Source organism: Sebastes umbrosus, chromosome 11 (genome assembly GCF_015220745.1).
Source record: "Sebastes umbrosus isolate fSebUmb1 chromosome 11, fSebUmb1.pri, whole genome shotgun sequence".
NCBI classification, from domain to species: Eukaryota; Metazoa; Chordata; class Actinopteri; order Perciformes; family Sebastidae; genus Sebastes; species Sebastes umbrosus.
In genome coordinates this window covers 29,764,098-29,791,162 of record NC_051279.1, presented here as the reverse complement: position 1 = coordinate 29,791,162, position 27,065 = coordinate 29,764,098, and the positions used below count along the sequence as shown (strand labels likewise).

At 41.2% G+C, this 27,065-nt stretch overlaps 1 protein-coding gene across 1 annotated transcript in view; it reads left to right on the top strand.

The window, feature by feature from the left end:
- usp45 (ubiquitin specific peptidase 45) overlaps positions 1-25,765 on the top strand; it is a 45,069-nt gene extending 19,304 nt beyond the window's left edge. The window contains exons 7-18 of the mRNA XM_037784530.1: positions 1,750-1,845; positions 3,215-3,345; positions 11,691-11,778; positions 15,230-15,311; positions 15,716-15,807; positions 16,501-16,557; positions 16,789-16,920; positions 18,208-18,871; positions 20,185-20,282; positions 20,405-20,491; positions 20,785-20,929; positions 22,629-25,765. Coding sequence (XP_037640458.1) covers positions 1,750-1,845; positions 3,215-3,345; positions 11,691-11,778; positions 15,230-15,311; positions 15,716-15,807; positions 16,501-16,557; positions 16,789-16,920; positions 18,208-18,871; positions 20,185-20,282; positions 20,405-20,491; positions 20,785-20,929; positions 22,629-22,759 — 1,803 coding nt within the window. The 3' untranslated portion in view covers positions 22,760-25,765. The remainder of the gene's footprint in view (positions 1-1,749; positions 1,846-3,214; positions 3,346-11,690; positions 11,779-15,229; positions 15,312-15,715; positions 15,808-16,500; positions 16,558-16,788; positions 16,921-18,207; positions 18,872-20,184; positions 20,283-20,404; positions 20,492-20,784; positions 20,930-22,628) is intronic.
- Positions 25,766-27,065: the final 1,300 nt, after the last annotated feature.

Here is a 27,065-nt window from a genome sequence, read left to right as displayed (position 1 = left end):
ATATAAAACATGAAAGCACGAAAGGCTTTGTTTGGGCCAGTGCTTGGGTTGTCCGTTCTGGGCTACTGTAGAAACATGGCGGCTGGCTCCATGAAGAGGACCCGCTCAGTACGTAGATATAAACGGCTCATTCTAAGGTAACGAAAATAGAGGTTGACCTATAGTGGATTTCTTTAAAGGCCAATATAATAATGATAGTTTGGAGCAGGAAAAAGACGATAGCCGATTAATTGCCCGATATCTTCTTTACTTCTGAAGCAGCCTAGTCGGCTACTTTTGCATATGCCGATTTTAATAAATCCGTTTCTTGTCATTCCGAATTTAATCATTTGTATGAGAATATCCTGAAGTGTGATTTGGTGGATTACATCGTTGGAATATGTTATTTGTAACAGTCAGAGAACTAAGGTGTCCTTCAGGTAATGTAAAAATGCTAAAGGCTCTCTCTAGAGCCAGTGTTTGGTTTGTTCGTTCTGGGCTACTGTAGAAACATGGCGGACTCCATGAATAGGAACTTCTCCCTATGTAGATATGAACAGCTCATTCTAAGCTAAAAAAATACAACGATTCTTAGTTTCAGGTGATTATACACTAATGAAAACATCGTTATGAATATTATATTCAATTTCTGCTAATAGATGCCCCTAAATGCTACACACTGTTCCTTTAAGGTGTATTTGTCACTGCACATAACCTGCTTGCTGCTTGATGATGAGCCTAATGAGTCTTAGGGATTTCCATTCTAACATGACAATATGAATATGTATGCCTTTACAATGTGGAAACACTCATCAAGTGCTGCTTCTGAGTCTGGCCTATAGTAAACCAGATTACAGCCTTACAATGGCTGTGAGCGCAAACAGGCTTGGCCTTGAGGTCATTCTGAAGTATATTCAATGCAGCGGTAAATGCAGTGTCGGTTTGGACACGTTCACCTTCCCGTACATGAGTGGCACTCAGTTGGTGCAGAGCATGTTCACCATACAACACGGCTATAGAGCCCTCCCGTCTTTCTCTGGTCGTGTCATGGTGACTGCAAACCAACACGCCTCTTCAACAATGAAGCTGTTTTTTTTCCGCCATTTTGTTAATCACCCTCAGGGCCTTCCTCGTTGATTGAAATTTGAGTGAGCGCGCTTTACATGCTTTCCCCCATCCCTCTCCCTGTCTGTTTGTATTGTCTCCTTGAAAATTGCAATCTTTTTGGTGAAAACACATAATTGTCAGAGGATGAGCTGTGTCTGCGTTCACAATGCCGGCCCCATTGTGCGTTTTTCCATAGCAACTGTCTTCGTTGCCAGGATGTGACAAAACAAATATCTCTTGAAAGGGAAGGAAAAGATGTTTCTCTAACATGAAGGGACAATGACTGCTTCGGGCTCCTCTCCTCACCAAGGATCTTCTCTACTTTTCAAACTCACAGATCATGGATAGATTTGAAAGCCTCTTTCAGAATAATGAACTCACCACAAGTTTCCTAAATCCTACTACAATTGAGATAACATTACACAAGGGTATTTTAATTGACCACATTGGATTGCCACAAGCAAAGTTTGAATACAGTTTAATATCTTTGAAGGATTATAATGTTTCATTTGATGAATAGTAAACTCTGTGCATATGACCAATTTGATGATCCAGTGATTTTATGAATAGTATTGAGCTGCTTGACATTTGTTGATCTTATGAACATTCAATGCATGGATGGATTAATAAAACGTTAGTAAAACAGTTGTGTTCTCCCAACAGAACCTGTCTCAGACTCACATGCTCATCGACCTCATCCAGGAAGTGAAGGACAAAGGATACAAAATGAGGATCAGCCCCACTCTTGATACCAATGTGGTACAGTTTGCCCTCCATCTCTTCTACTTTTCTAAAGCTTTAGTCTTCTCCAAACCAGACAATATATTTAACACATGCAAATGACTAACTGCTTTTGAAATGATCATCCTAATGCTGTATCTGTCTGACCCACTGTACCCTGTTGTATCATTTGCATTCATTAAATCAGTCTAATTTAAAACAGTCTAATTTTAAAGGAATACTTCACCCACAAATTGACCATTTGTATATCAATTACTCGCCCCATGTTGCCTTGAATTCTTGAAGAAAACTTTGTTTTTCTCACATGCCTCCACAGTGAACGGAGAATCTGAAAACGTAGAGAAATCTTGATGAGTTGAAGTAAATAGGGCCAAACGGTGGTATACAACTTCCGTGTCCATCACGTGATGCCATTGGGCCCAAAAAGACTTTATCCCATAGACATACATTGGGAAAGAGACGTCTGTAACTCAGCGGATAATTTTCTTTTAGGTAAATCAACACTCGAATAGCCCTCATTTAAATTGTTAGGTCCAAAGTTATTAGCAGCTAGACTAGGCTGGGAAGCGGGGTTAAAGGAAACACTACTGCGCCTGCTCTACGGGCCCAGTGGATACGGAAGATCGCCTCAAGATCCGGGTACTTTATCACTCAGCAGTCGAGCCATTTTGGCTTCATGCACCACTGAGCAACTCTCATAGGAATGAACGGGAGCCCGCCTCCAACACTGCATCCAGTTCTCTTTATACATCCATGGCGCAGGCGAGCTACTCGTCAGTACGAGTCCAGACAAGTCCGAAGTGTTTTCAATAGTACGGTTTAAGCGAAGATGCATATGATTGGTAAAAAGTGAGCATAAGAGTAGATAAATGAGACTTGGATTATACTGCATGAGTTGTGAGAGTTTGTAAACGGATGTTTTGATATTAGTTTTGCTGTTGTTAAACACAGCCTCCATTTACTTCAATTCATTAAGACTTTACTCCGTTTTTTGATTCTCTGTACACCGTGGAGGCATGCGAGAAAAGTTTTCTTAAAGAATTCAAGGTAACGTGGGGTGAGTAACTGATATACAAATGGTCATTTTGTGGGTGAAGTATTCCTTTGAATCTATAACGTGTTTTATGAAGTAAATTTGAAACTTCTTTATAAACATTTGAGACAAATTAAATAATTAATTTTGTTCTCATTGTACTTCTGTCCTTATTTAATAAATAGCGAACTAATGTATAAAAGTAAATGAAAAAAATCAACTCTGAGTTGTCCAAAACTGTCATTGTATAACTTGTATTGGTACATTAAATTAATAGGTGGATCCCGTTTTGTTAAAGTCTTTTGAAATTTGGAAATAGATGTCTTATTTGCGTTTGGTCTCTTCCTATTCCAGAGTCCTTTGACAGTAGCGCTGCCCAGTCCAGAGCCCCTGACGGCGGCCATGTTTCTCTTCCTCCAGAGCATGAAAGATCCGGGGAAAGGCCCGATCAATCCCAAGATCCTCTTCAACCAGCTCTGCCAGAAGTAAGGCACTTCTCTTCATATCAGCTGCTATAAAATCACCCAACGATGATTCACTAGCTTCAGACTCTGTATGCAAATGTTTAATCCCAGGGTCAGTGAAGTCGTCAAACTGTGCAAATAATTGTTAGTATTGCAGTTCTACATCAACACAGCAGCAGTTTACAACAACACAGGAGCCACAGCTTTCACCTGCTTTCATCCCCTCATTGCGGTGGTGACCACTTTAACCAGCCAGACCCAGGTAGCACCTGGTCCCAGCTGAATGCCTTTTCATGCACTCTAAGCTCAACATACACACAGCACACTACAGGCACTGTACCTTTATTAAATGTGTAGCAGCAGCTACCTATTTGTAGCTCTTTCTGCTACTTGCCACACTGCTGTGCCACCTGTGTCACATTTGATCCAGAGCAAGGTCCGACAAGCCCTACTTTTGTGAACTGAACAGTTGTTTTGTTCTCTTTTATGAACAGTGTGAATGTTTGGTTGGCTGGGTTCAGGTTTGAGCATGGTACACTGCTGGTTGGGTCCATCCTGTGTGTGTGTGTGTGTGTGTGTGTGTGTGTGTGTGTGTATGTGAGTGGAGGGGGGGGGGGGGTCCTTCACTGTTTAGTAGTGCAGGTGGGTGACCTGGGCATTTGACATTGGATGACTGGGTACGTCTCTGGTGCTGCTTTGACAGTTATTCTGGTACCTAGCTTTCATCAGAAAGGCGTGTGTGTGCGTGCGTGCGTGCGTGCGTGCGTGCGTGCGTGCGTGCGTGCGTGCGTGCGTGCGTGCGTGCGTGCGTGCGTGTGTGTGTGTGTGTGTGTGTGTGTGTGTGTGTGTGTGTGTGTGTGTGTGTGTGTGTGTGTGTGTGTGTGTGTGTGTGTGTGTGTGTGCGCTGCCACATCACCTGGTACCACCTCAGCCTGCAACACACATGCAGGCAATTGTGCATTCAGACAGTAAGCGTTGCACACACCTTTATGCATTCATACGCGTCTAATTTCAAGTAGGGCTTATCTATTCCACTGACATGCATTTGAATAGAGAGATATGACTTCAAGCCTCAGCAACCATTACCCATATAGTACACATATACCACAAGTGAACCTTTATTAAGGCCAGTATGTAATCATTTTGTATATCCAAACAGTAAATCAATCAATCAATAAAACTTTATTTATGTAGCACCTTCCGAACAAATGAAATGCACTTCATAGTGCTTTACAAGCGATTGACAAATAAATTGACAAATGTCATTATCATCATTATTAACAGTTACTCAAAGTAGTAAAATGTTGATAAAAGAAAATGAGTAAAATACAGTATAAGATAGTATAAATAATAAAACCAATAAAATTGTAAAACACAGATGGTTTTTTTCAGTTTATGTTTAAAAATATCAATATTTCAGCTCTTCTCAGATCCTCTGTTCCAGCGGCTGGGAGCGTAATGGCTGAAAGCAGCATCGCCAAATCTTTTTGTTCTGCTTTGCGGAACAACTAAAAGAGAAGAACCGGAGGATCCAATGCAATGCAAATATGCGGCCCTAATATCCACAATGGTTTTCAATAACAAAAAGGGTAGCAAACAACAACAAATGTGGGGAAGCTAGAAATGTCAAAACAAAAACAAGAAAATATTCCAAGCGTTTTCTTATTAAAAATGTTTTTGCATAGGTATAGAGCTGAATCGATCAGTCGATTGACAAAAAAAAAATCAATCTATAACAATTTTGATTAAAATAAAAAAATAAATTGACAGAACTAAGAAATTGCGCACACTGTTGAGCACTTAAACTAATTTTATTTACCTTTAATCTTTACATCTTCACAGGAGTTTCACAGGAGGTATACTGTATATGGGGGTGATGTATTATCTGAGCATCTTTTACCAAGAATTCAAAAGTGCTGGCTTTTTTCCGAGTGACCTTGTTGATTTCTTAAAAAGAGCTCCTGATTCAAAGTGATGGAACCGAGTGAGCTGAGCGCCAAGAATGAAAAAATACCAGCTGGTAACAAATTCAACAAAGTTGTTGCACACCAAAAAAATCTGGCTTGGGGCCCTTCTGTGTGGAGTTTGCATGTTCTCCCCGTGTTAGCGTGGGTTTTCTCCGAGTTCTCCGGTTTCCTCCCACAGTCCAAAGACATGCAGGTTAGGTCAATTGTTGACTCTAAATTGCCCGTAGGTGTGAATGTGAGTGTCCGCGTCAGATGAAAAGCTTTGATTGTGAAAGTACCAATAAATCAAGATTGACGGTATGTGGGATTTCTTGGTTCTCCAACAGACTTTCTGCAAGACATTTTTTCAAATTTGCTATATACAAAAATAAAAGTAATTCTTTTGTCCCAGCTTCTCAAAACGTGAGGATTTGCTGTTTTATGTCATTGTAAATTAAATATCTCTGGGATTGGACTTTTTGTCTGACAGAACTGGCAATCTTGAAGACGTCCCTTTGGACTCTGGTAACTTGTGGGCAATTTTCTGACATTTTATAGACTAAACATTCAATCAGTTAATCAGAAAAAAAAAATCTGATTAATCAATAATGATAATATAATCAATAGTCGCTTCAAGACCAAATCCTCGTCTTGTCTGTCAACTCTCTCATCCGGTGTTTGTAGAATCTGGCTCCTGCTACTCTGCGCTGAGACTCTATATGGAGCAGACACTTTTTGACACACGAAAATTAACTAAATGGGTTTGATTTCTGTAAAAAAAAAAAAGACGCAAAATGACAGTGGGGGCGGTGGGTATGTAATGTAATCGGTGTATGCACGACCACCGTGTAACACCGACTACCGTGGCAAGCCTAGTGTAGCCTAATCTTTATCTGCAACTGTGCAGAAATATCAGGTTCAAATAGAATGAATAAACATGCAAAAAAAAAAAGCTGCGCAGCATTCAGATATTGATTTAAAATTCAAATTTGAATGTCAACGTTATGAATGAAGCTTTGAACTATTCGGCACAGCCCTACTTGCTTTAAAACTTTTGAGGACATTTTGATTAATCAAATGATGGTCATCGGGATTTCAGCTGCTTTTTCTGATTTATTTGGAAGAACTGGAGATTTATTGTACTTTCAAAGCCGTATTCACATGTATGCTATTCCTTTTAACATCCACAAAGTGTACATGATTGCAGTAGCGTCCCGAACTATAGCCTGAACTCTCACATGCTTCTCTAAAGGACTCCTCCACACAGCAACCCATCTACAATCAGCCAGGTTTACAGCCTTGAGCTGAAAGGACAGACAGGGTCAAGAACTGCTCCCGTTTACGGGGACATTTTTCTCCATTTTAGTGACCTTTGTGCTGGCTACACTCTGAATATAGCCCTCTTGTCACTGCAAGATCTTGACACTCAAAGAGGTTTGGGTCTGCCCTTGGCCTGTGGGGGCTGAGAGCGCTTTTCCTTTTCTCTTTCAGTGTCTTTCCCGGTATGTTGGTGTCGACAGGCAGGTTAATATGGATGTCTGGCCCTGATGGGGGCCGGTTTGAGTGTTTATGTGCAACACTGGAGCCCTGTTGAGCCCAGGTTTGTTTGAGTTTATGTGTGTTTCCGTGCATGTGTGCGCACATGCATTTGACCTCAACCAGCTGAGTACCCCACAGCCTGCCTGTTCGTCCTGCCAGCGGAAGCGGTCTGGTCTGGGCTCGGACCAGTGCCAAGCTATGTGGGTTGGATGGTCAGTACCACACAGTCTATCTGGTGCCAGAGAGGGTCCCAGCTTGTACTCAGGCCTTGTTTTACTACAAAGCTTGTCAGTGGTGTCAAGGAAAATAACATTTGATTAAAGACTCAAATGTTTATCTACTTCCTCCTGGGCACGTTGAGTCTGAGGTTAGGGACAGTGGTTTTCATACAGCCTGTACACTGCTTCTATTTATTGAGAATAGGATGCCCTCTCTATACATATCTAATGCATAAGCTGGTGAAAAAGGCCACACAGAGGCATCCATCTACACCTGCTTCTTTCAAGAACTGATCCAATTTTCAGGACGGCCACTGGACGCTTTCTTGTGTTGCAAACAAAAAAGAAAAGTATGCTGGCTCTCGGCTCCGTCCATGTGTTGTGTGTAAATGTCTACATACCCACATCTTTCAAATGTTCTTCATCAGCCTTTATGAGAAGCCTTACATCCTCTGATAGAAATAGCAGAGGACAACAATAGATCCCATCTAGGGCTCTGGCATCCAGGACACAGACACACACACACATAGAGGCAGGGCTGTCATACTGGTCTGCTCAGGAGGAAGACCTCTTTCAGGTTGAAGAAAAGAGGCAGATATTCATAAAAGTAATACAAATATTGGTTTGTGCACATACGCTGAGCCGAGAGCCACAGCCCGAGGACTCTACAATCCCAATCTGCTGATTAGAATCCATTCACTTTGGTCTACCTGTGAATGTTAGGAAGCCTGAAAATAAGGATGTTGACGGCCCCTTTGTGTCCAAGATAGGAAAATGTAAAACCTGTGCAAATGAGCACAAGTTGATAAATACATTGTTTTCTTTATTTTCTGACCATGAATCATCTCCTAAGGCTGGTGTTGGTACTGGTGCTGAACTCTCACTAGTAATTAACTCTCACTGCAATAATAAAAATAGCCTGCTGGAATTGTGCAATACACTGCCTGTGCAATATTGTTACGTCCGCCAAGGCCAAAGGCCTAGGAAGGAGGTTATGTTTTATCTATGCTGCTACTAGTTTATTTATTATATATGTGAGTTGTTGGGTCTATATATTGTATCTTTTTATCTTGCGTTTATTCTTTCGTTGTACAGCTGTGCAGTAAAGGTATTGATCTATTAATTCGTATTGATTTTGTTAGTGTTCTGCGGTCTGTTATTTCTTTATAGCAGACCGTTGCTATGGGTGCAGTTCTGATGTCGAACTCTGGATGACAGTTTTCGTGTCAAATTATTGATTTCTTCAGTAAGTAGGCGTGTAATAAGCGGGATAATGTACAGCTAGCGGGTCATTGTTGTAATATAAACCCCTTCAGGGTGATGCAGCACCCTGACGTGAAGGGAAGGTCCACCACTTCGCGTCAAGGTGCAGCATTGCCCTGAAGGGGTTTATTTCACAAAAATGACCAGCTCACTGTACATTATCCCTTACATATACCTTGCATAAATATGACTTTGCATTTTTGATCCTTTTTATATCTGTCACCTAGCAACATTCAGCCAGCAATCATATATCCCAGCAATATCCCTTCTATTCTCACTCTTTAAAACTGTTTACAAAAAACTGCATGGTTGCCTGTGTGAGAGGCAGGAGTTTTATTGTTTAGTTTGAAACAATCAGACAAATCAATAGAAGAAATTTAGAATGCAATCAAATTCAGATAAGCTTTTCTTTGTACAGCACTCTGTATTTGTACGATACACATTTTTATGAACATATTGTAAACCAGTGAGTCATGGTTATGTTTTATATGCCTACGTGTGAGTAAATGCTGGATGGATTTAATATGTGAGCTGTGTGTGGGTGCATTGTGTTGCTCATACAGTGTGTGTGTGTGTTTGGGGGGGGAGCTTGTGTGGCCTTGTGTCTGGTACTAACTCATCCGGCTATTAATTGTGTTAGCACCGCAGCTGTTTGCATTGGCCAGATTGAGAGCAGCGCTAAAGGGCCCTTCTGCTTCTCTCCACTGGGATGAGCTTCCAGACCTCCTCATTCCCACTGATCCCAACCAACCTTTTCATTTTTTCTCTCTATGCTCTTATCTGCGTCTGTCTGTCTGTCTGTCTCTCTCTCTCACTCTTTTTCTGTCTCACTCATTTTCCTTCTCTGTTGTTGTGCTATATATTCCTCTCTGTGTGTGTCTCTCTCTTGGGAGATCGACAGACTAGTTAGCGGAACAAGAGGGAAACATTCCTTCACATGCTGTTCATTTTTAGGGCTGGCGAGTAGATGACATATGTGCTTTCTACCATCCTCAGCCCTCCACCCACCCTTGTCCATGTGTCTGCACGAAAAGGGAGAGATCGTGCCTGTATGTGAGGGGGTGGGCGGGTGACTTTAGGCTCCTCCAGACTTCCTGGTTATGACCTGTGTTGAGGGCAGGTGGTTGGCCATCTCTCCCCCAACCACGGACATCCATTCTGGGGCCACATGTCAGCGTGTCTCAGAGAGATGATTCATTTTAAGTGAATTCTTCCAATAAGTAGGATTAGGAGTGGCATTAATGGCTACAAAACACCGTGGCCAGGTTGTGTCTACATTAGGGATGTGACAGTGAGGACATTTTCGGCAAATAAGCACTTTTGCTTTTCGCTTTGACACCAAATCCCCGCCGCCGTCTTCTCTGTCAACTCTCTCTCATTCCGTGTGTGCGAAATCTGACTCTGTGCTGAGACTCCATACGGAGCAGACACTTTCACTTTCAGTTTGTAGCGTCCGTCCTCCGCCTATGTATTGATAACACGGTGCTGATACGCCAAAATTAACTAAATTGGTTTTATTTCTATTAAAAAAAAAGCAAAACAACGTTGGTGGTGGGGGTGGACAAGTAATGTAATTGGTGTATGCACGACCACCGTGTAACACCGTGGAACACCGTGGAACACCGTGGAACACCGGTAACACCGACTACCGCGGCAAGCCTAGTCTACACCAGGATAATAATTACAGTGTTTAATTATTAATGAATCAGAGTGGTACCAGCTATCTGCTGTGTCAAAGAATTGGTGGCCAATTCCTCTTAAAAATGCCTTGTCAAACCACAGTACACAAAAGATGCAATGGTTGCGTCTTTAAAATGACAGTAGAGCCATTAATATTACGCCATAAAGCCCTGAGGACCACTGGTGTAATCCATGAAATACCAGTAAAGGACCTCCACAGTACTATTAAAGGAATTAACCCCCCGCCCTCTGAACATCTTCACCATTTGACCGATGGCTTCTAAAACCAGTGATGTGGCCTCTCAGTGTGTGCTGTGCCCGTCGGACCAACCTGTCCTGTGGTTATGTGGCTGGCTCGGCCCAACAGGTTGCCGTGACTCCAGCCTCGGCTGCCCATCTGCCCCTGGCATCTGTCCTCACATCTGTCCTCACATCTGCCTCTCTGCGGACGGCCAGGGGACGGACCCAAGGAGAGCCTCCCCTCTAACCGCTGTGGCATTAATGTCCAGGATGGATATCCCCCACAAAAATGACATAACATGCTCAGCAAAATGTCAAAGCGATAAATTGACTGCCAGCGTGGTAGAGCTGTTGTTTGACTACCGATTTTTATTGTTATCTTTGTAATCCTTGTGGAACAAAGATTGTGTAAATTGGCTATTCGTTTTATTGCATTGTCTGCCTTTTAAGACTTCCTGCCAGCATACATTCTGATTAAAAGTCTGTGTAATTATTTAGAATTTTAGAATTACATAAAAAACATGCATGAGGAGGACAGGATCTAATATCCAAATCAAATATCTTCCTCGCCACATGTGAGTCCATATATACGCCGGCGCCTCTTTTTTTTTTAGACGCTGCAGCAGACAGGATGGATCAATGCTGCCTTGTTTGCATTGTGACCCGTACAGACCTCTGCTAGCAAACAAACTTTACCTGCCTCAGGGCTTTCGAACAAATCTTTATTGACAACTGTCAACAACCAGAACGGTCCGTGTTTTCTTTTCTATTTTACACGTACAGTGTGAGCACTCAGGTCGTGGCTGACGATCGGATCGTACAGTGTGAGCACATAAATCGTGAGCTTTGGCTTTACATCGTAAACGATCCACTCGTACAGTAGGAGTAGGAAATACACAGCAACAGTTCTTTAATCAATAGAGTTTCTCCACAAAGAATCACACAAAAGCACCACTTTAAATCTTGTGTTTACTACAGATGTGCTCATAAGTTTCTTAGAAATAAGTCATTCAGCATGAAAAAAACTAAAGAAATCTTAGTAGACTACTTTTTTAATAACTTTTTGCTGTTTGAATCTCTGAAAACATTACATGGCGAACATTGTAAGAGTGAAGCAAACTTTCCTCTTTTCAAATCTTAGCTGTAATGTTTTGATATGTGAAGGTCATGTCTCTCTATAGATTTCAATAGCTTGTGTGATAGTTTCCTTGCTGTTGATTTGATAACTGGGTTTGATATTTGTCGACAAACAATTGAGTGTTTTGAAGTTAGAGATTCACTTCCACCATAATGTTGTTTGCCTATTATCACATATACTGTAGAAATGTCTAACTTTGATAAAAGATTGTAGACAAACATTTCTGGGTTTTCATGTCACTAGATCTCAACTATATTCTGCTTCATTTCACTTTCTTTTCACAAGTTTCTCTTTCTCTATCGTTCTTGACTTTCATGTGTATTTTTATTTTCTTTTTTCCAGGGCTCCGCGCTTCAAGGGCTACCAGCAACAAGACAGCCAGGAGCTTCTGCACTATCTACTGGACTCCATACGAGTAGAGGAAACTAAAGTAAGCTTACATATACTGTATATATACATACACCTGAAATGGCTGTAAAAAGGTCAAACCCATACAGGTTTTCCAAGTCAAGAATATATTGGGTGGGGATTTTTTTGTCAAGGTTTTTTCAAAGTTTGTCCAAGTTTTACTTTTTGTTACAGAAAGCTCCTTTAAATCTCTACAAAGTACTCCTTGTACTTCTGGTATTTGAGGTTTCTTTACAAGTGCATTTTGAACATTTGGTTTTTAGAAAATGTGCTAAAAGTGAGAACAGACACCGTATGTACATGCTTAATCCGGTTATAACAAAACTCGAGGCAATCCAGGGATATAAAACTAGCTTTCATTTTTTTAGCCACGCTAATGCTAACAGACCCATCATCCTCTACTTTGTGTTTCGTTCTTCTTATAAATATATCAAATTTTAGCATGCTGCTAACATGCAAAACTAAGATGGTGAACGTGGTAAACATTATACCTGCTAAACATCACCATGTTAGCACTGTAACTGTGTTTTTTAGCATGCTGATGATAGCATTTAGCTCAAAGCACCGCCGTGCCTAAGTACAAAACCGAGATGCTTGCTGTTTTCTTCTATTAATTTTTTTTTTTTTTATATTTATTAACTATTTTCAAAAGGTGGCCTGGATTGCTTTAAGTTGCGTTGTGTTTTATGGACTACATTGAACCATTTATTTAAAAAAAAAAGATGAATCTAATTTCTGTTTTGAAAGCCACCCTAGACTAGTGTGGGTGGCTGTGTGCTCTGACATAACCCAATATGTTGTTGTTTTTTTTGGCTACCCAGTTTTTGTCTTTTAACCTTATGGTGCCATGTTTTTGGCAAGTACATAGACTTCCCCCCTCCTCCCCTCAACACTTCACAGGGCAATTAGGAAACCCCACAGCAGCCCTTTGCAGGGCTGAGCTGGCCCCTGTGGCCCCACCAGTGGCTGTGTGAACCGGGGAGGAGAAGTTAGCGGGTGTGTTTAGTGGTCAGCTCCAGACCCAGGAGGGGCCGCAGGCTGGGCTCCCCCTGCTCCCCATTCAAACTTGTGAACGCTGACAGTTGTGCCACTTAGGGGACTTGCAAGTGGCACGACCGGCATCATTGTGTGATCTTGGGAAACCCACAGCTGCTGAATGAGCTCCAGGGCCGTCCCATTGTGCATGAGGGTCACCCACAGCCCCCCTCCTACACACACACACACACACACACATACACACACACACTCATCAGCCCATCTCCCAATCCAATCAAGGAGGTAAAGAGAAAGGGGGGGTCCGGCCTCCTCTATTCATTCACTCAGAAACTCATTTACACGGCCAAGCACATTCACAGATACAGTGACATTTTAGCCTACGTTACTGAATGATTTTTAAAATTAACGCAAACATTAAACTAGCTACTAACTTTTCTGATAAATATGAAATGTATGTATACAGGGTTTGTTCATATAGTTAATTTAAACTAGGGCTGTGTTTTGGCAAGAATCTGGCGATACGATACGTATCATGATACAGATTACGATTCAATATATTGCAAAACATTGCAATACAGTAAGCAAGGCAATATATTTTTTTTTATTTTAGTAAAACTGTCATATAGTACACACCACCATATGCATAAAATCAGAGTTAAAAAGAAGTTCACTTTTTTTATGCAATCAGAACAGTGAGATCTGCATTAGGGCTACACGATTATGGCCAAAATGATAATCCCGATTTATTTTTTATCGATACTGAGATGACGATTATTCATGGATTTTAGGGACAAAATAACATTTAAATAAACACAACACTGCTTTCACTTCACGCTGTGCTACATTCCTGCTAATTAACAAGTCTTTGCATCAAAATAAGAGTTAAAAATAACGTTCTTATTCACCCGAATTTAGTGCATTTTCGTTTTGCAGGACTGCAGCAGCAACACTCAGGGAAGTTTTTCACAGACTGCCGATGTAGGGTATGCGCCGGCGGCATGACAGCAACCCAAAAGTGAAGCCAAAACAAACCTCGATCGCCGGCTGGTGGCTGGCTGTTAGTTTAGGAAGCGCTTGATTTGATAGGCAGCAGAGTTTTCTAGGAACGGAGCACGTATTTTAAATATCGCAGTTGATCATCTTCATTTAATTGTGGGAAGCCAAAATCTCGATCGCGATTAATATTTGATTAATTGTGTAGCCCTAATTTGCATTTACATTTATCACAGTCTCTGTAACATCCAACATCATAGCTATACTTTGAGAGGGCACATACACTGAGATGGTATATATCTTTGCAAATGCATTAAAGTATTGACTGAGTTAATCTTTGCATGTAAACTAATAATTAAAAATCAATAGTGTTTTTGCGAATTGATACAGTATCACGAAAGATAATATCGCAATATTTTTGATATTTTCTTACACCCACTACTTCAAACACTGGATTTAAGCTGCCAGCGATGAATCTATACCTAGTGAGCCTGAATAAACACACTCACTTTAAATAGGCAGATTTGAGTAATTCATAAATCCTGTATAAATAATAAACACACTGTCCTGATCAAGTGTGTGTCACGGAGGGAGACTGGTATTTTTGCAGTGGGTGTCACCAACCTTTTAGAGGCCCTAAGTGTTTGTGTTGATTGGCCATTAGTGTCAGAGATCTAAATATGCTAATTTGGGCCAAGACAATTATCACCAATTAGCTGAGATGGTAGGTATTACTCTCTGAGGGCATGGACTGTCCTTCTTTGCCCCGTCTTCATTTTCAGTTCCACCCCTGCACCCCTTGTACCAGCAGCCCTCTCCACCCCCCTAAACCCTCTCCCTCGGCCCATCCCGTGTGGGACAGTGCACGCTGTTACTTTGGGGAGAGGAGGAGGAGGGTGTGGGGTGTTACTGGTGATTAATTAGTAGGGGAGGCTCAGCCTGGTTTGACTGCTGACTGAGTGGGGTGCACGCTGGCCAGGCTGGGATTAACAGGACTTTTTTGACCTAAATAGCCAGTCCAGTGCGTGGGTCCGGGGACAATGGGGGGCTGACTGGTCTGAACCACAGACACAGACCGTGGCCAATTATCTATTGATTGGTGCTTTTTTTTTTTTTACTGTGGCTGTGCCTCTTCACAGCTCTGTCACCAACACACTCACTGACCACGTCACCTTCAATAAGAGGGCCCCGCCGAGAACTTATAGACACACACAAACATGCGCTGTTAATTAAGAGATCTACATGTTAACGTCTTTAGACAAGCACAATAATTATTTTACACTAATGATGCTTATAATAGGTATACCTGTCACACTGAGCTGGAGGCTAGATGTTGATATTTCACTAATGGATGTAATGGAGAGAATTCAAGGAAAAAACACACCCCAGAGTGATTTTTTTATTTTAATGAATGTATTTATTTTGCGTTTGGAATATCACTTTAAGCCTGTGTTGTTGACTTATTTTGTGTTTGTTGTGTCCAGAGGGTGAAAGCGGGAATCCTGAAGGCTTTCAACAATCCCACAGAAAAGACGGCAGATGAGGAGACCAAACGGCAAGTCAAAGGTTCGTATACTCGCTGCAGTGGATGGATGGCCAAGATCAATAGTCCCATCTTGTGGCAGTTAATGGAAATACAACTCAGTTACTAATCAGGCAAAAGGGTTGGTTTGATGGAAGACAGAGCACAATGTAATCTTTAGATAAACCTAAATCACTGTTACCTGCAAATTTTTATTCTTATTACCAACAAAACTACCTGCTAATTGACCAGACCTAATAAAACTGATGAGTGTTATCTCCTGATTTAATGTGTCACCGTTAACACTGAAGAATAAGACGATTAATGCCATCTCAAGTCGTTCTGAGCCTTCATTGGATGATAGTGACCATAATGGTTTAGTGGAGTGAATTGACAGAGGATTTGTTCCATTATTCATCTGAAAACGGTGTCTCTCTTTTCCCACTAGCGTACGGAAAGGAAGGTGTGAGGATGAACTTCGTTGACCGCATTTTTGTGGGCGAGCTGACCAACACAATTATGTGTGAAGAGTGTGAGCATGTAAGTGTACGTGGGTGAAACGCAGAATAGTCTGGAACACAGGGTCACAAAGTTCACACTTTCTCTAGCTGACCTTGTCTTTAGACAGCAGTTGCTTTTGAATACAGTAAATGTGTGACCTTCCTCACCTTTCTTCATATTTCATTTATATTTTTCTGCAGGAAGCGCAATAGATTGCCATTCAGTTCTCCATCATTCATAAATTCACAGATATTTGTCACTTGCATGAAGTGAAGCTAACCGACATTAAATTGCCATTTCTCTTCTAGCTGTTACATTCAGGAAACATTTTTACTTCGATACCCACAACCATAGGATGTACTGGAAATAATAAATCAAGAAAAAACAGAAGTCAACAGGGAAAAACAAAACAAAAAAAGCCCTTCAAGGACCAGCTCAAACACCAACTGTTTGCAGCAGGCATTTACAATAACATAAAGCAAATGGCACTATGAAAAGTAATGAACATCCTTGAAGGTAGAAAGCACCAGGTGTGGAGCTAGAGAGGAAAAAAAGCAGAAAAATAGCCGCTTCCCTGAGCTACTCTCAGACTGGTTGAAAATCTGCAGCAGAGGTTTACCGCTATGATTTTAACTATTTAGAAAGGTGATGAATATATATATTTATTTATATATATATATATATATATATATATATATGCTGACACTGACTAACATGTGGTTTCTCTTTCAGATCTCCACAGTGAGGGAGGCTTTCATAGACATATCTTTACCCATCATAGAGGAGAGGGTGAGCTGCTACAATCGTTCATAAGAAAATCAGTGCAAATAATATTAAAGGATGATGTTTATCACTCTCATACAGACAGTTTACCAAACTTAATGAGTAAGAAAAATAAAATGCCACAGTTATTTGAAAGGTGGCAAGATTGGTTTTGCATGTTTTAAGTGTTTTTTAGCAGACAAAGTTCCGCCATATTGTTTAATGGTTCCACTTAACTGATGATGCTTTATTTGTCAGATGTCAAAACCATCCAACCCTAGTAGGCTGGGGAAGGGCAGCCGGGAGCAGGACGCCCACGTGACTCACAGTGACCAGGTTCTTTCTGCAGCACACTCCGTCAACAGAAACACCAGGAAGCTTAGTGGACAGGTATGTTTATGTAAATCAGGGCTGTACCGAGTAGTCCAAACTACGGCTGTCGATCGATTAAAATATTTAATCGCGATTAATCGCATGATTGTCCATAGTTAATCACTATTAATTGCAAATTAAACACACGTTTTTTTATTTGTTCAAAATGTACCTTAAAAGGAGATTTGTCAAGTATTTTGTAGAGTTATATTCTTTAAAGAAAGTTGATTTTAAATTAAAAAATCTAAGTTGTTTAATCTGATCAATTACTTTATTAAAATTGAGGATTTTTGTTGTTTTTATTTTTAGGATGATGACGTCCTAAAATAATGTAAATGTGATTGTCTTCCCTTTACTGTTAAATTCATGCTTCTCATAAAGAAATGATCTGCCGAGTTTGTTCATTTCTTTTTTTTTTCTGTATTATGCCAGTGTTGTTTTTTCTCCATTGTCTGCAAATGGATGTAGATGCACACATGTTTGCAATGTTCAAACCAACATTTTATTCATTTCATGTTAGTTTCTTTTTTCTTAAGCTTGGCCCTTTTAGATTATACAAAAATAAATTCTGAGTAACTTCACCACCAATAGAAATAAAAAGCAATTACAGGATGCCAAACATGGTATAATGGTGGGTAAGCTCATAACTAATTTTATATTTGTTTTGTAATTATCACTACAATATTTAACATATTTGATACTTGTCCTCTAAAGTATTTCACATCCATGTCACACTTTATTTCCATGTTGCTTAATAAAGATTTTACCCTCACAGATAAAGCCTTACACAATATTTGGCATCTGGCACACCAGACCAAGCAGCACAGAATATTTCATATGATTTACAAGGTGGAAGATTGTTTACTGCAACGTGTCTTCAAGCTGTATTGCTATATCTTATCGTATATTGAGAAGTTTTGTCATTTCAGTGCCAGTTTCCAGCCATCTTTACAAAAGTAGTATAGCTCTTGTAGCTTGCTAAAAGTCTCTCCTCAGAGTCAAATGTGCTGCTTAATAATGATCTCTGTAATCAAGGCACAGCATTTAAAGCATCCCCTCCCAGTCTCTTGTGAAAATGTCATATATAAGATTGTCAGAATCTTTTGCATGCCTGTACTGGAATCTGAATGCTTGAATTCACATTTGAACTGTGCAAAAAAAATGGTTATGTCGGCAGATGACCAGAAACTTTTATGGGGAAAATGAATCAAGATCCTTTTTAACCGTGACACCAACATGTGAAATTGCCACGAGTCTGCATCTCTGAAAGGGGACTAATGTATATGTTGTTCTTTTTTCCCCCAGAAGCAGCAGAGCAGGAGGTCTTCGAGCTCCGTGGAGGAGAAGGGAGCAGGCTGCAGTGCAGAGCGGCCAGAGGAGGAGGGGCTAGCTGGTGGATCAGCCCGCGGCGTCTCCGTTTGCAAGATGGCCGCTGCCGGCAGCCTATCAGATGGCAGTGAAAGAGACTCGGGTGCTCAGGACAGCAGTAATGACGCTGACAGCGAGGCCTCAGAAAGCGAGTGGGCCCCGCGCACCTCCTCCAGCCACAGCCACGGCCACATGTCCACTCCATCGTCCACGTCCACCCTCACCCCGTCCCCTACGCCCGTCTCCGCCTCCTCCCCCTCGTCCACATCCTCCATGAGGCAAGGTTGCGTTGTGGATCAGCTAGTTACTGCGGTGTCTAAAGTCAACCTCGGGTTCACTTCTGTGGACTGCTCTCCTTCTACGCACTGTTCTCCAGAGGAGCAGGGAGAAACGCATTCACGAGATAACCTCCACCATCAGCACCACCAGGGGGCCTTCCAGGCGCTGTCCCACAGTTACACACCCAGCTCCAAGGAGTGCTCCATCCAGTCCTGCCTCCACCAGTTCACCTCTGTGGAACTGCTGATGGGCAACAACAAGCTGCTGTGTGAGAGCTGCACTGAACGCAGACAGAAACAGCTGCGTAAGAGCAGCTCAGCCGGTAAGACAAAAAACATCTGGAACGACAAAGAGCTTTGAGGATGAGCATCCAGGGCCTGTAAATAATTGATATGGTGCAGTTTCATTACAAAAAATATTATAAATTATTTGCCAGATTATTGCACATCTGATCATGACATCACAGGTTGTCCATAGGAAACCCTTAAAGTCAAAATCCATCTTTAGAATATCAAACTCTCATCCCCTGTAGGCTCGATTGTTGGCTGTAAAGAGTTTCGTCCTTCGTGGAGCATGGCGACCGTGGGCAGTTTGAGTTCTTGCCATTTACAATAGATTCCAATGAACAATGACCAGATTTTGCTCTGGGAAAAAAAAGCATCAAAACATCCATAGAAACTTTTCAATCCACTCCTGCGGCGTAATTCACTTTTTTGCTCTCTGACTGTGTGCTCACAATGTTCCAAACTCTCATATTTCTGCCGTAATACAACTGACCGTGTTGAGTTCATCAGTAGAAGCGTGTGTTTGCACACAGCACAGCAAGAGCGAATTCTTACTAGTGTCAAAAGTCAGGGCTACAAGGGCTTCAGGTTCTGAGAAGTAAAGATAAAGCGGAAGTGCTTTAAACTTGCATTCTTTCTAACAGCCAGCAGGAGGCGACTCCTCTGGTTGCAAAAAGAAGTCTGATTGTATAGAAGTCTATGAGAAAATGAGCCTACTTCTCACTTGATTTATTACCTCAGTAAACATTATAAACATGAGTTTATGGTCTCAATCGCTAGTTTCAAGTCTTCTTCAATACAGCATGATGTTCATTTAGTAAATTATGGTCCCATATAGAGTCAAATAGACCATAAAGCAGGGGATGCTTTAGGGCGTGGCTACCTTGTGATTGACAGGTCGCTACCACGGCGTTGTCCGTTCTGGGAGTTGTCCATGTTTTCATCTTACAACTTTAACCCTTTCACAGTGTGTTTTCAGTTAATGAAAGTTAATTTTAACATTTAAAAACGTCTTGTTCAGTATTCGGTTGTCCTTAGCTCCCCACTGTCGTGTCACTTCAGGTTGCAAAAAAACAAGATGGCGACGGCTAAAATGCCGAACTCGAGGCTTCAAAACCGTAGTCCCCAAACCAATGGGTGACGTCACGGTGACGCCACTTCTCATATACAGTTCAGGTTTCACCGTAGCTCCAGATGTTCCTATGATCCTGTAATGAACACTTGAGATTTTCACTCAAATCTTTTTTCAAGAGATTCATGACTTTGTTAGGTTGACTAAAACAGAATGAATGTTTCATTCAAACAGTTAAACCTGACATGTCTGTCTGTGTGTTTTGTGTTGTTGGCGTAGACAAGAAAGTAGAGAAAATTTACACCAGTGCTAGGAAGCAAATTCTGATCTCCTCGCTGCCTCCGGTCATCACATTGCATCTGAAACGCTTCCATCAGGTGAGCAGCCACAACGCTGCCTTTTCTTGCCCTCCGTTTTATCATGCATAGTCAAATGTTGTATTTGGCTTGTGCTGTGGCCTAAATTTTAAAGTGCTGCCGTTCTATTTTTGTATTTCAAGGCAGGGATGAACTTAAGAAAAGTGAACCGCCATGTTGATTTCCCCCTGATCTTGGATCTGGCTCCATTCTGCTCGGTCTCCTGCAAGGTAAACTATACTGTGTACTTGAAATTTAATCAATTTCTTCTTTGTCAAACTTAAGATAAAAGGCTTTTTAAGCTCTCTCTTACACATGTTTCACTACATTACTATTACATTCAATACCGAACTATTGAATTTCTAGAAACCATAGTGTGATATGGTTTCTAGTTATTCAATAGTTCAGTTTGTAATGAATGTCCTTGGTTTGTACTGTTCCTCCTGGAGACCTCTTTCTCTGTATCTTTCCTTTTTAAGCTTTTTTCCCTCTTTGACAACCTTCTCTTTCGTTTTTTTACTAGAACCTGGCAGCTGGTGAGCGTGTCCTCTACAGCCTGTATGGGATTGTCGAACACAGCGGCTCGATGCGGGGGGGCCACTACACTGCATATGTAAAAGTGCGAGCTCCCCAGAGGAAAATAGAACAGCACCACAGGAACCTGTCAGGTCAGGATTTGGCCCTTTTGATCTCCCTCAAGATCTTTTATCTATTTTCTGTGTCGGTGTGTTTGTTTGCTGTCACTGAAAGCGGTCAGTATTTTGCCTCACTTCGTGTGACCTCGAAGATGTCCTCTACAAAAGGCAGGATGAATACAGGTGTTTATGTTCTATAGATCCATGTTGTGTACTATTTTTCTATTCTTCTCAAGAAGACTGTCTAGATTTACAGACTAGTGCGGAAAGGTAGTTTAAAATCTCAAGGAAGCAGATGTCCTTGCTGCTTCAGTTCCCCGTCAGAAAGGGTTTTCTGACAGCAAGGTAAAGCCGTGAAAATATTCTAAATACAGTTTTTTTAGGTAGGCCTGTTTGTAGGTTAGTAAAATATGTTTTGCTGCTGCCCCCTTCCACAGTAGTATATTGTTTTGCTTCTGTGCTGGTACTCCTGCCTGTTTCTCCAAACTGGGTTTTTTTTATCTGTTCAAAATGTATCTTAAAGGGAGATTTGTCAAGTATTTAACACTCTTACAACATGGGATTGGACAAATATGCTGCTTTATGCAAATGTATTTATATATTTATTATTGTAAATCAATTAACAACACAAAACAATGACAAATATTGTCCAGAAACCCTCACAGGTACTGCATTTAGCATAAGAATATGCTGAAATCATAACATGGCAAACTGCAGCCCAACAGGCAACAACAGCTGTCAGTGTGTCAGTGTGCTGACTTGACTATGACTTGCCCCAAACTGCATGTGATTATCATAAAGTGGGCATGTCTGTTAAGGGGAGACTCGTGGGTACCCATAGAACCTATTTTCATTCACATATCTGGAGGTCAGAGGTCAAGGGACCACTTTGAAAATGGTCATGACAGTTTTTACTTGCCAAAATTTAGCGCAAGTTTGGAGCGTTATTTAACCTCCTTCATGACCAGCTAGTATGACATGGTCGGTACCAATGGATTCATTAGGTTTATAGTTTTATATGATTCAGTATCTTCACTCTAACTTTACAACTGGAGCCCACTAGAACCTAAAAATTGCAAGTTGCGTTAATGCTTTAACGCAAGTTTATTTTAACGCCACTAATTTCTTTAACGTGTTATTAACGCGTTAACTTTGACAGCCCTGAATTATTGTAATAGAGTGTTTTGGTCTGAAACACAAACACATCCAGGTATTCATGTTTCTATTCTGCCGAATGAAAGGGCGACAATCATCCCATTTGTTGTGGGTGTCTAATAAAGTGCTTGTGGGTACCCATAGAACCCATTTTCATTCACAAATCTTGAGGTCAGAGATTCAAGGGACCCCTTTGGAAATGTCCATGACCGTTTTTCCTCGCCAAAATTTAGCGCAAGTTTGGAGCGTTATTTAGCCTCCTTTGCGACAAGCTAGTATGACATGGTTGGTACCAATGGATTCCTTTGGTTTTTGTAGTTTAATATGATACCAGTATCTTCTCTCTAGCTTCAAATCTGCCCGCTACAAGCTAAAAATGACATGTTGCGTTAATGCCACACTGGCATTCAGTCAGACTAAGAAAAGAATAGACCGCCACCAAAGGATGAATGCCATTTTATTTTATTTTTTTATGACCATCCCCACCACGAGGCAAATCCAGCACCACATAGCTGCTTATTTCTCAAAAGAGTCTCTGTGCCCCACAATATTGACACTGTGTGTGTGTGTGTTTCAGGAGCGAGGGACGCCGGCAGCAGCTTCCAGGGCCAGTGGGTGTACATCAGCGATACCACTGTTCAGACGGTACCAGAATCAAGGGTACTCAACTCTCAGGCATACCTGCTCTTCTACGAGGAATTGCTGTAACGTGACTAGCAAAAGTATTTTTCCCCCTAGATCTCCGTTTTGCTTTGTATTGTTTGTTTTTTTGGTACAGGCCTGTAAAACTCCTCACACTGTGTCTGTGAGCAGGTGGAGGGAAGAAAAAGGGAAAGACCTCACTGTACACTCACTTGTCTTACATGAGCGGAATTTTGTCATTTGCATTCAAATTCTCTATAAACCCAACCCCCTCTGAATATCTTAGATACATAAAAGATAAACATCAGATGTTATTATTTTCATCCATGTTTCAAAACTCCTACCCTTTAACAAGAGGTCGGGAGAAAAGAGTGTTACTGAGCCTGAGCTGTTCTAAGTTTATCGTCTCTCTCTGTCACGAACGCGTGCCTGAGGTATTAACTGCATGGAGTTTTTTCTACAGTTACAGGAAATAAGCAGAATGATCGCATGCTAAACTGTGCTCAGCACTGACTAGTTGATGTCAAGTGTGTGTGTGTGCGTGTGTGCACATACACACATGTATGAGTGAATGAGTGAGTGAGAGACAGGAGAATGTAGATTTAAGGTGCTATGTGTATCATTTTCACACCGTAAACCATCGGCACATTCAATTTGAGTTAGTAATCGTAGTCAGTGTAATTAACGTAAATACTTGTTCATGTCTGCGTTTGTTGTGGAGGCACCGGCTCAGTTCAGAAGTGTGCTTACTTGTTTCTGGCAATGGCAGATGATAGATGATAAGAAATGCCATAAGAAAAAGACATGTTTGTCCTTTTCAGTAGAGAGAATGAAACATGAGGACAAGTAGCGACATCAGAGTTGATGGGAAATACAGGCGTGCATTTGAGAAACTCAAGCACTAATAATGCAGCGCTAATAGTGTTAAAGGACCAGTGTGTAGGATTTAGGGGATCTATTGGCAGAAATGAAATATAATATTCATTATTATGTTTTCATTAGTGTATAATCACCTGAAACTAAGGGTGCGTTCACACCTAACCTGTTCGGTTTGGTTAAATCGAACTCCAATCGGTCCGTTTGTCTGGTTAGTACGGTTTGTTTGGGCTGGTGCGAAAGCTGTCGATCGAACCCTGGTGTGGACCAAACAACCGAACCGAGACTGCCTAAAAAGGCGGTCTCTGTCTGCTTTCAAGTGGACGGTTCGTTTGTGGTGTGAAATCAAACAAACAACCACAAGACTTTATGATAGCAGATTTGTGATTTTAGCATAATTTCAACAGCTAAACTAATAAATCCAATTAAAGATCGTGACATCTGTTCAGGAGGCGATCTTACTGATCTGTATTTAAGGCCATGCCAGGATTTTTTCCCTCATGAATATGTCAAAATCTGTAAAACTGCTGTCCTTGTATCCGACTCCGTGTATTTTGTCAGTTCAATAACTCGATTAAAAAGTGTACGACAGCGACACCACAGTAATACACCTCATGCGCATATCCGTGAACTCCCCGACGTTCGCACCAGTCATCTGGGAGCATGCAAGTGGGCTTTTATACAGTCCTGTCTCTGCTATTATTCATCATAACATGTGGTTGATTTGCAGTCTAATAATGCTTATGAATAGTTATTAATTAAAGAACATAAATATTCACATCAGAAGCATTAAAGTGCTGCATAAAATTCTGCAAGTCACTGGAATTTGATTTCTCCAATGTGGGCCCTGATGATGCAGCATGATAATCAGTGAGTTACCTGTCAGTCTGTATGAGCCCTTCATGTCTACATACAGTAGGGACTGAGTCCTCTTCACGTAGCCGGCCATGTTTCTACGGTAGCCCAGAACGGACAAACCAAACACTGGCTCTAGCGAGGGGCTTTGCGCGTTTTCACGTTGCGAAGAGGCAGCATGAATTTGGTGACCACCTGTCGTATACACGCTAGATGCCACTAAATCTTTTACACTGGTCCTTTAAATAGCAGCTAGTAATTGTCTCAGTCTTTGCCCTATTTATTTATGCTTATGTTAATAACCAAGCTATCACAGCTTACAGTAGTTTACATCTCCGTACTGGTTTAAATTGTTACACATAGCACCTTTTTAAAGAACAGCACAACAGTTATTTTACAGCCTCTTTTGAAAAGGATTGTTCTTTTCTTTTTTACATCAGAATGTAAAAATGTAAGACTATCAGTGAATTACATTTGCCAAAGACAAGTTTTTTGCAAATCAGAGCAGAAAATCCAAACCAAACACACGTGGAGTTGACTTCATACGGTTTTCTTTAAAATTTGTCCTCTCAAGGTCGTCAGTGTGGTTCTCGAGTGGCGTTGCACAGGAACAAAAACGTACTCGACGTGTATCAGCACCTTGTCTGCCTTCATTGTGTTTCAGCTCTACTGTAACTGTGGTAGGAACGCTCACAAACCCATTAAGATGTTCAACAGAGAGTCAGCGCCGTGACGATCCCTAACACTATCAGCGAGGTTGAGCAAAACATAACTATAACAAAAAAAGAAACAAAGGCTTTAAAGCCTGACTATAAAAACACATCGTTGCTGTAATGTGCATGGGTCAATGTTCTAATGAATGTATTGCCTATTCTTGAAATGTCTGTCAAATGAGCTGTTCATCTTTTTCTATGAAAATATTTTAGATGAAAAAAAAAAACTTGGTTTGTTGGACATTTGCCAAAACAGTAGAAGGGAGCGGGTTGAACATCACAATCTGTATTATTTTCTTTTGAAACGAGGACAAATTCAGTGCCTATGCTTCAGGTTTAAGAAACCTGTGCATGGTGAAAAGAGATATGCACAGTCCAATGCAAAGAGGGACATGTGTGGCGTATTTATGTACAGTATAAGTTACTGTAAGCAAAAATAATAAGGAGCATATGTAATTGTACATACTAGAAACGATACAAAAACCATGGTGCTTCAGGCCTGCAGGGTTTTCTCCTCAAGTTTTTTTGTTTCCGGGGAAAACATTTAATTCCATTTATGAAATGATAAACATTTGGAATGAGTATAACTATAAAACGGTATCAAAATAAATCTAATTTATGAACTGAATATTCTACGAGTCTCATCTTTCTCTCTAGCTTCTCTCTAGCAGAAGAGAGAACACGAGGGAGAAGGTTTTTTTTTTTGCTGTTTTCTGCTTTGGACTTGATGTCATCCTGTTTTTTACTCCAAGCGAGACGTTGTCCACCATCGCTCTCTGGGCTGTCGCAGCCGATCCCATGGTGCCATATTCAACCCATCCTCACCGGTGATCGGCCCCGACGGGTGCAAAGCAGCACTGCTTCAGAACATGTCGCGAGCTGGTGAAGAGGAGGTGGGTGTGGAATCAGGGAAAAAGGGCAACGTCCAAATGCATTGCCACGCACGTCCTCTCGTTCCCACACGCTGTGACATCCCAGTCGTGCCGCTGGAACATTAAAACAGGTTGTCAAAGCCGCCACCAACAAAAAGAGCAAATCTTTTCTGAAATGCATTTGTCTATTTTTAAAGCGGGAGGGAGGGAGGGAGGGGGTGGCGGCTTTTGGCTCGGGGACACGCTGCTGAAGCATTAGATGTGATTTAATCTCACTTAATGAAAGGCGCCCTCCCCCCTCCTGTTGTAAGAAACTAATGCTGGAATGCTCATTACTGTCTACCTATCTACCAGCAGTGGAGGTCACATTTTACTGCTCTCACCACGCACGCCATTGTCACTGTCAGTGTCACCTAGGTTGACACCACACAACACCCTGCATCAATCCACAACCCAGTCAACACATTTTTCTCATGCAAACGTCTACACACGCCTTAGGCTCTGCTCCTCACAGTGCATAGACATCACCACTATTTATTAACACCAACGTGAGCACATGACAGAGCACTGGACAACACCTGCACATGACCCTTTCTTAAAACAGAGTATGTGTTAAATAGATTGCAGACACGTTTTGGGAAAATGGTGACACCCAGTGAGAGCTACAGAGCCACCGGACACTTGACCTAACACTGTAGGTACCGGCTCATAAGAAGCTCTATATTGTCTAAATGTCTTCTTCTTCTTTTTTTGCTGAAATCACACTCAACAATCTGTTATACTGGACTATCACTAACTAGGTTATATATAATTTATGGCTTTATTTTGCTGTTGCCATTGAAATTTATCCAGCCAACCAACACACGCTTAGCGTATGCTGCCCTCTACTGATATAGACACATTTAATGATATTAATAAACTTTATTTGTATCACACTTTTCAATTTAATTTTTATTTTGGAAAAGCATTCACTTCACATTACAGAATCAGTATTACTGCCAACAGATTAACAAAGCATTGTGCACATTTAAAACAAAACATTATGCAGTACAATTG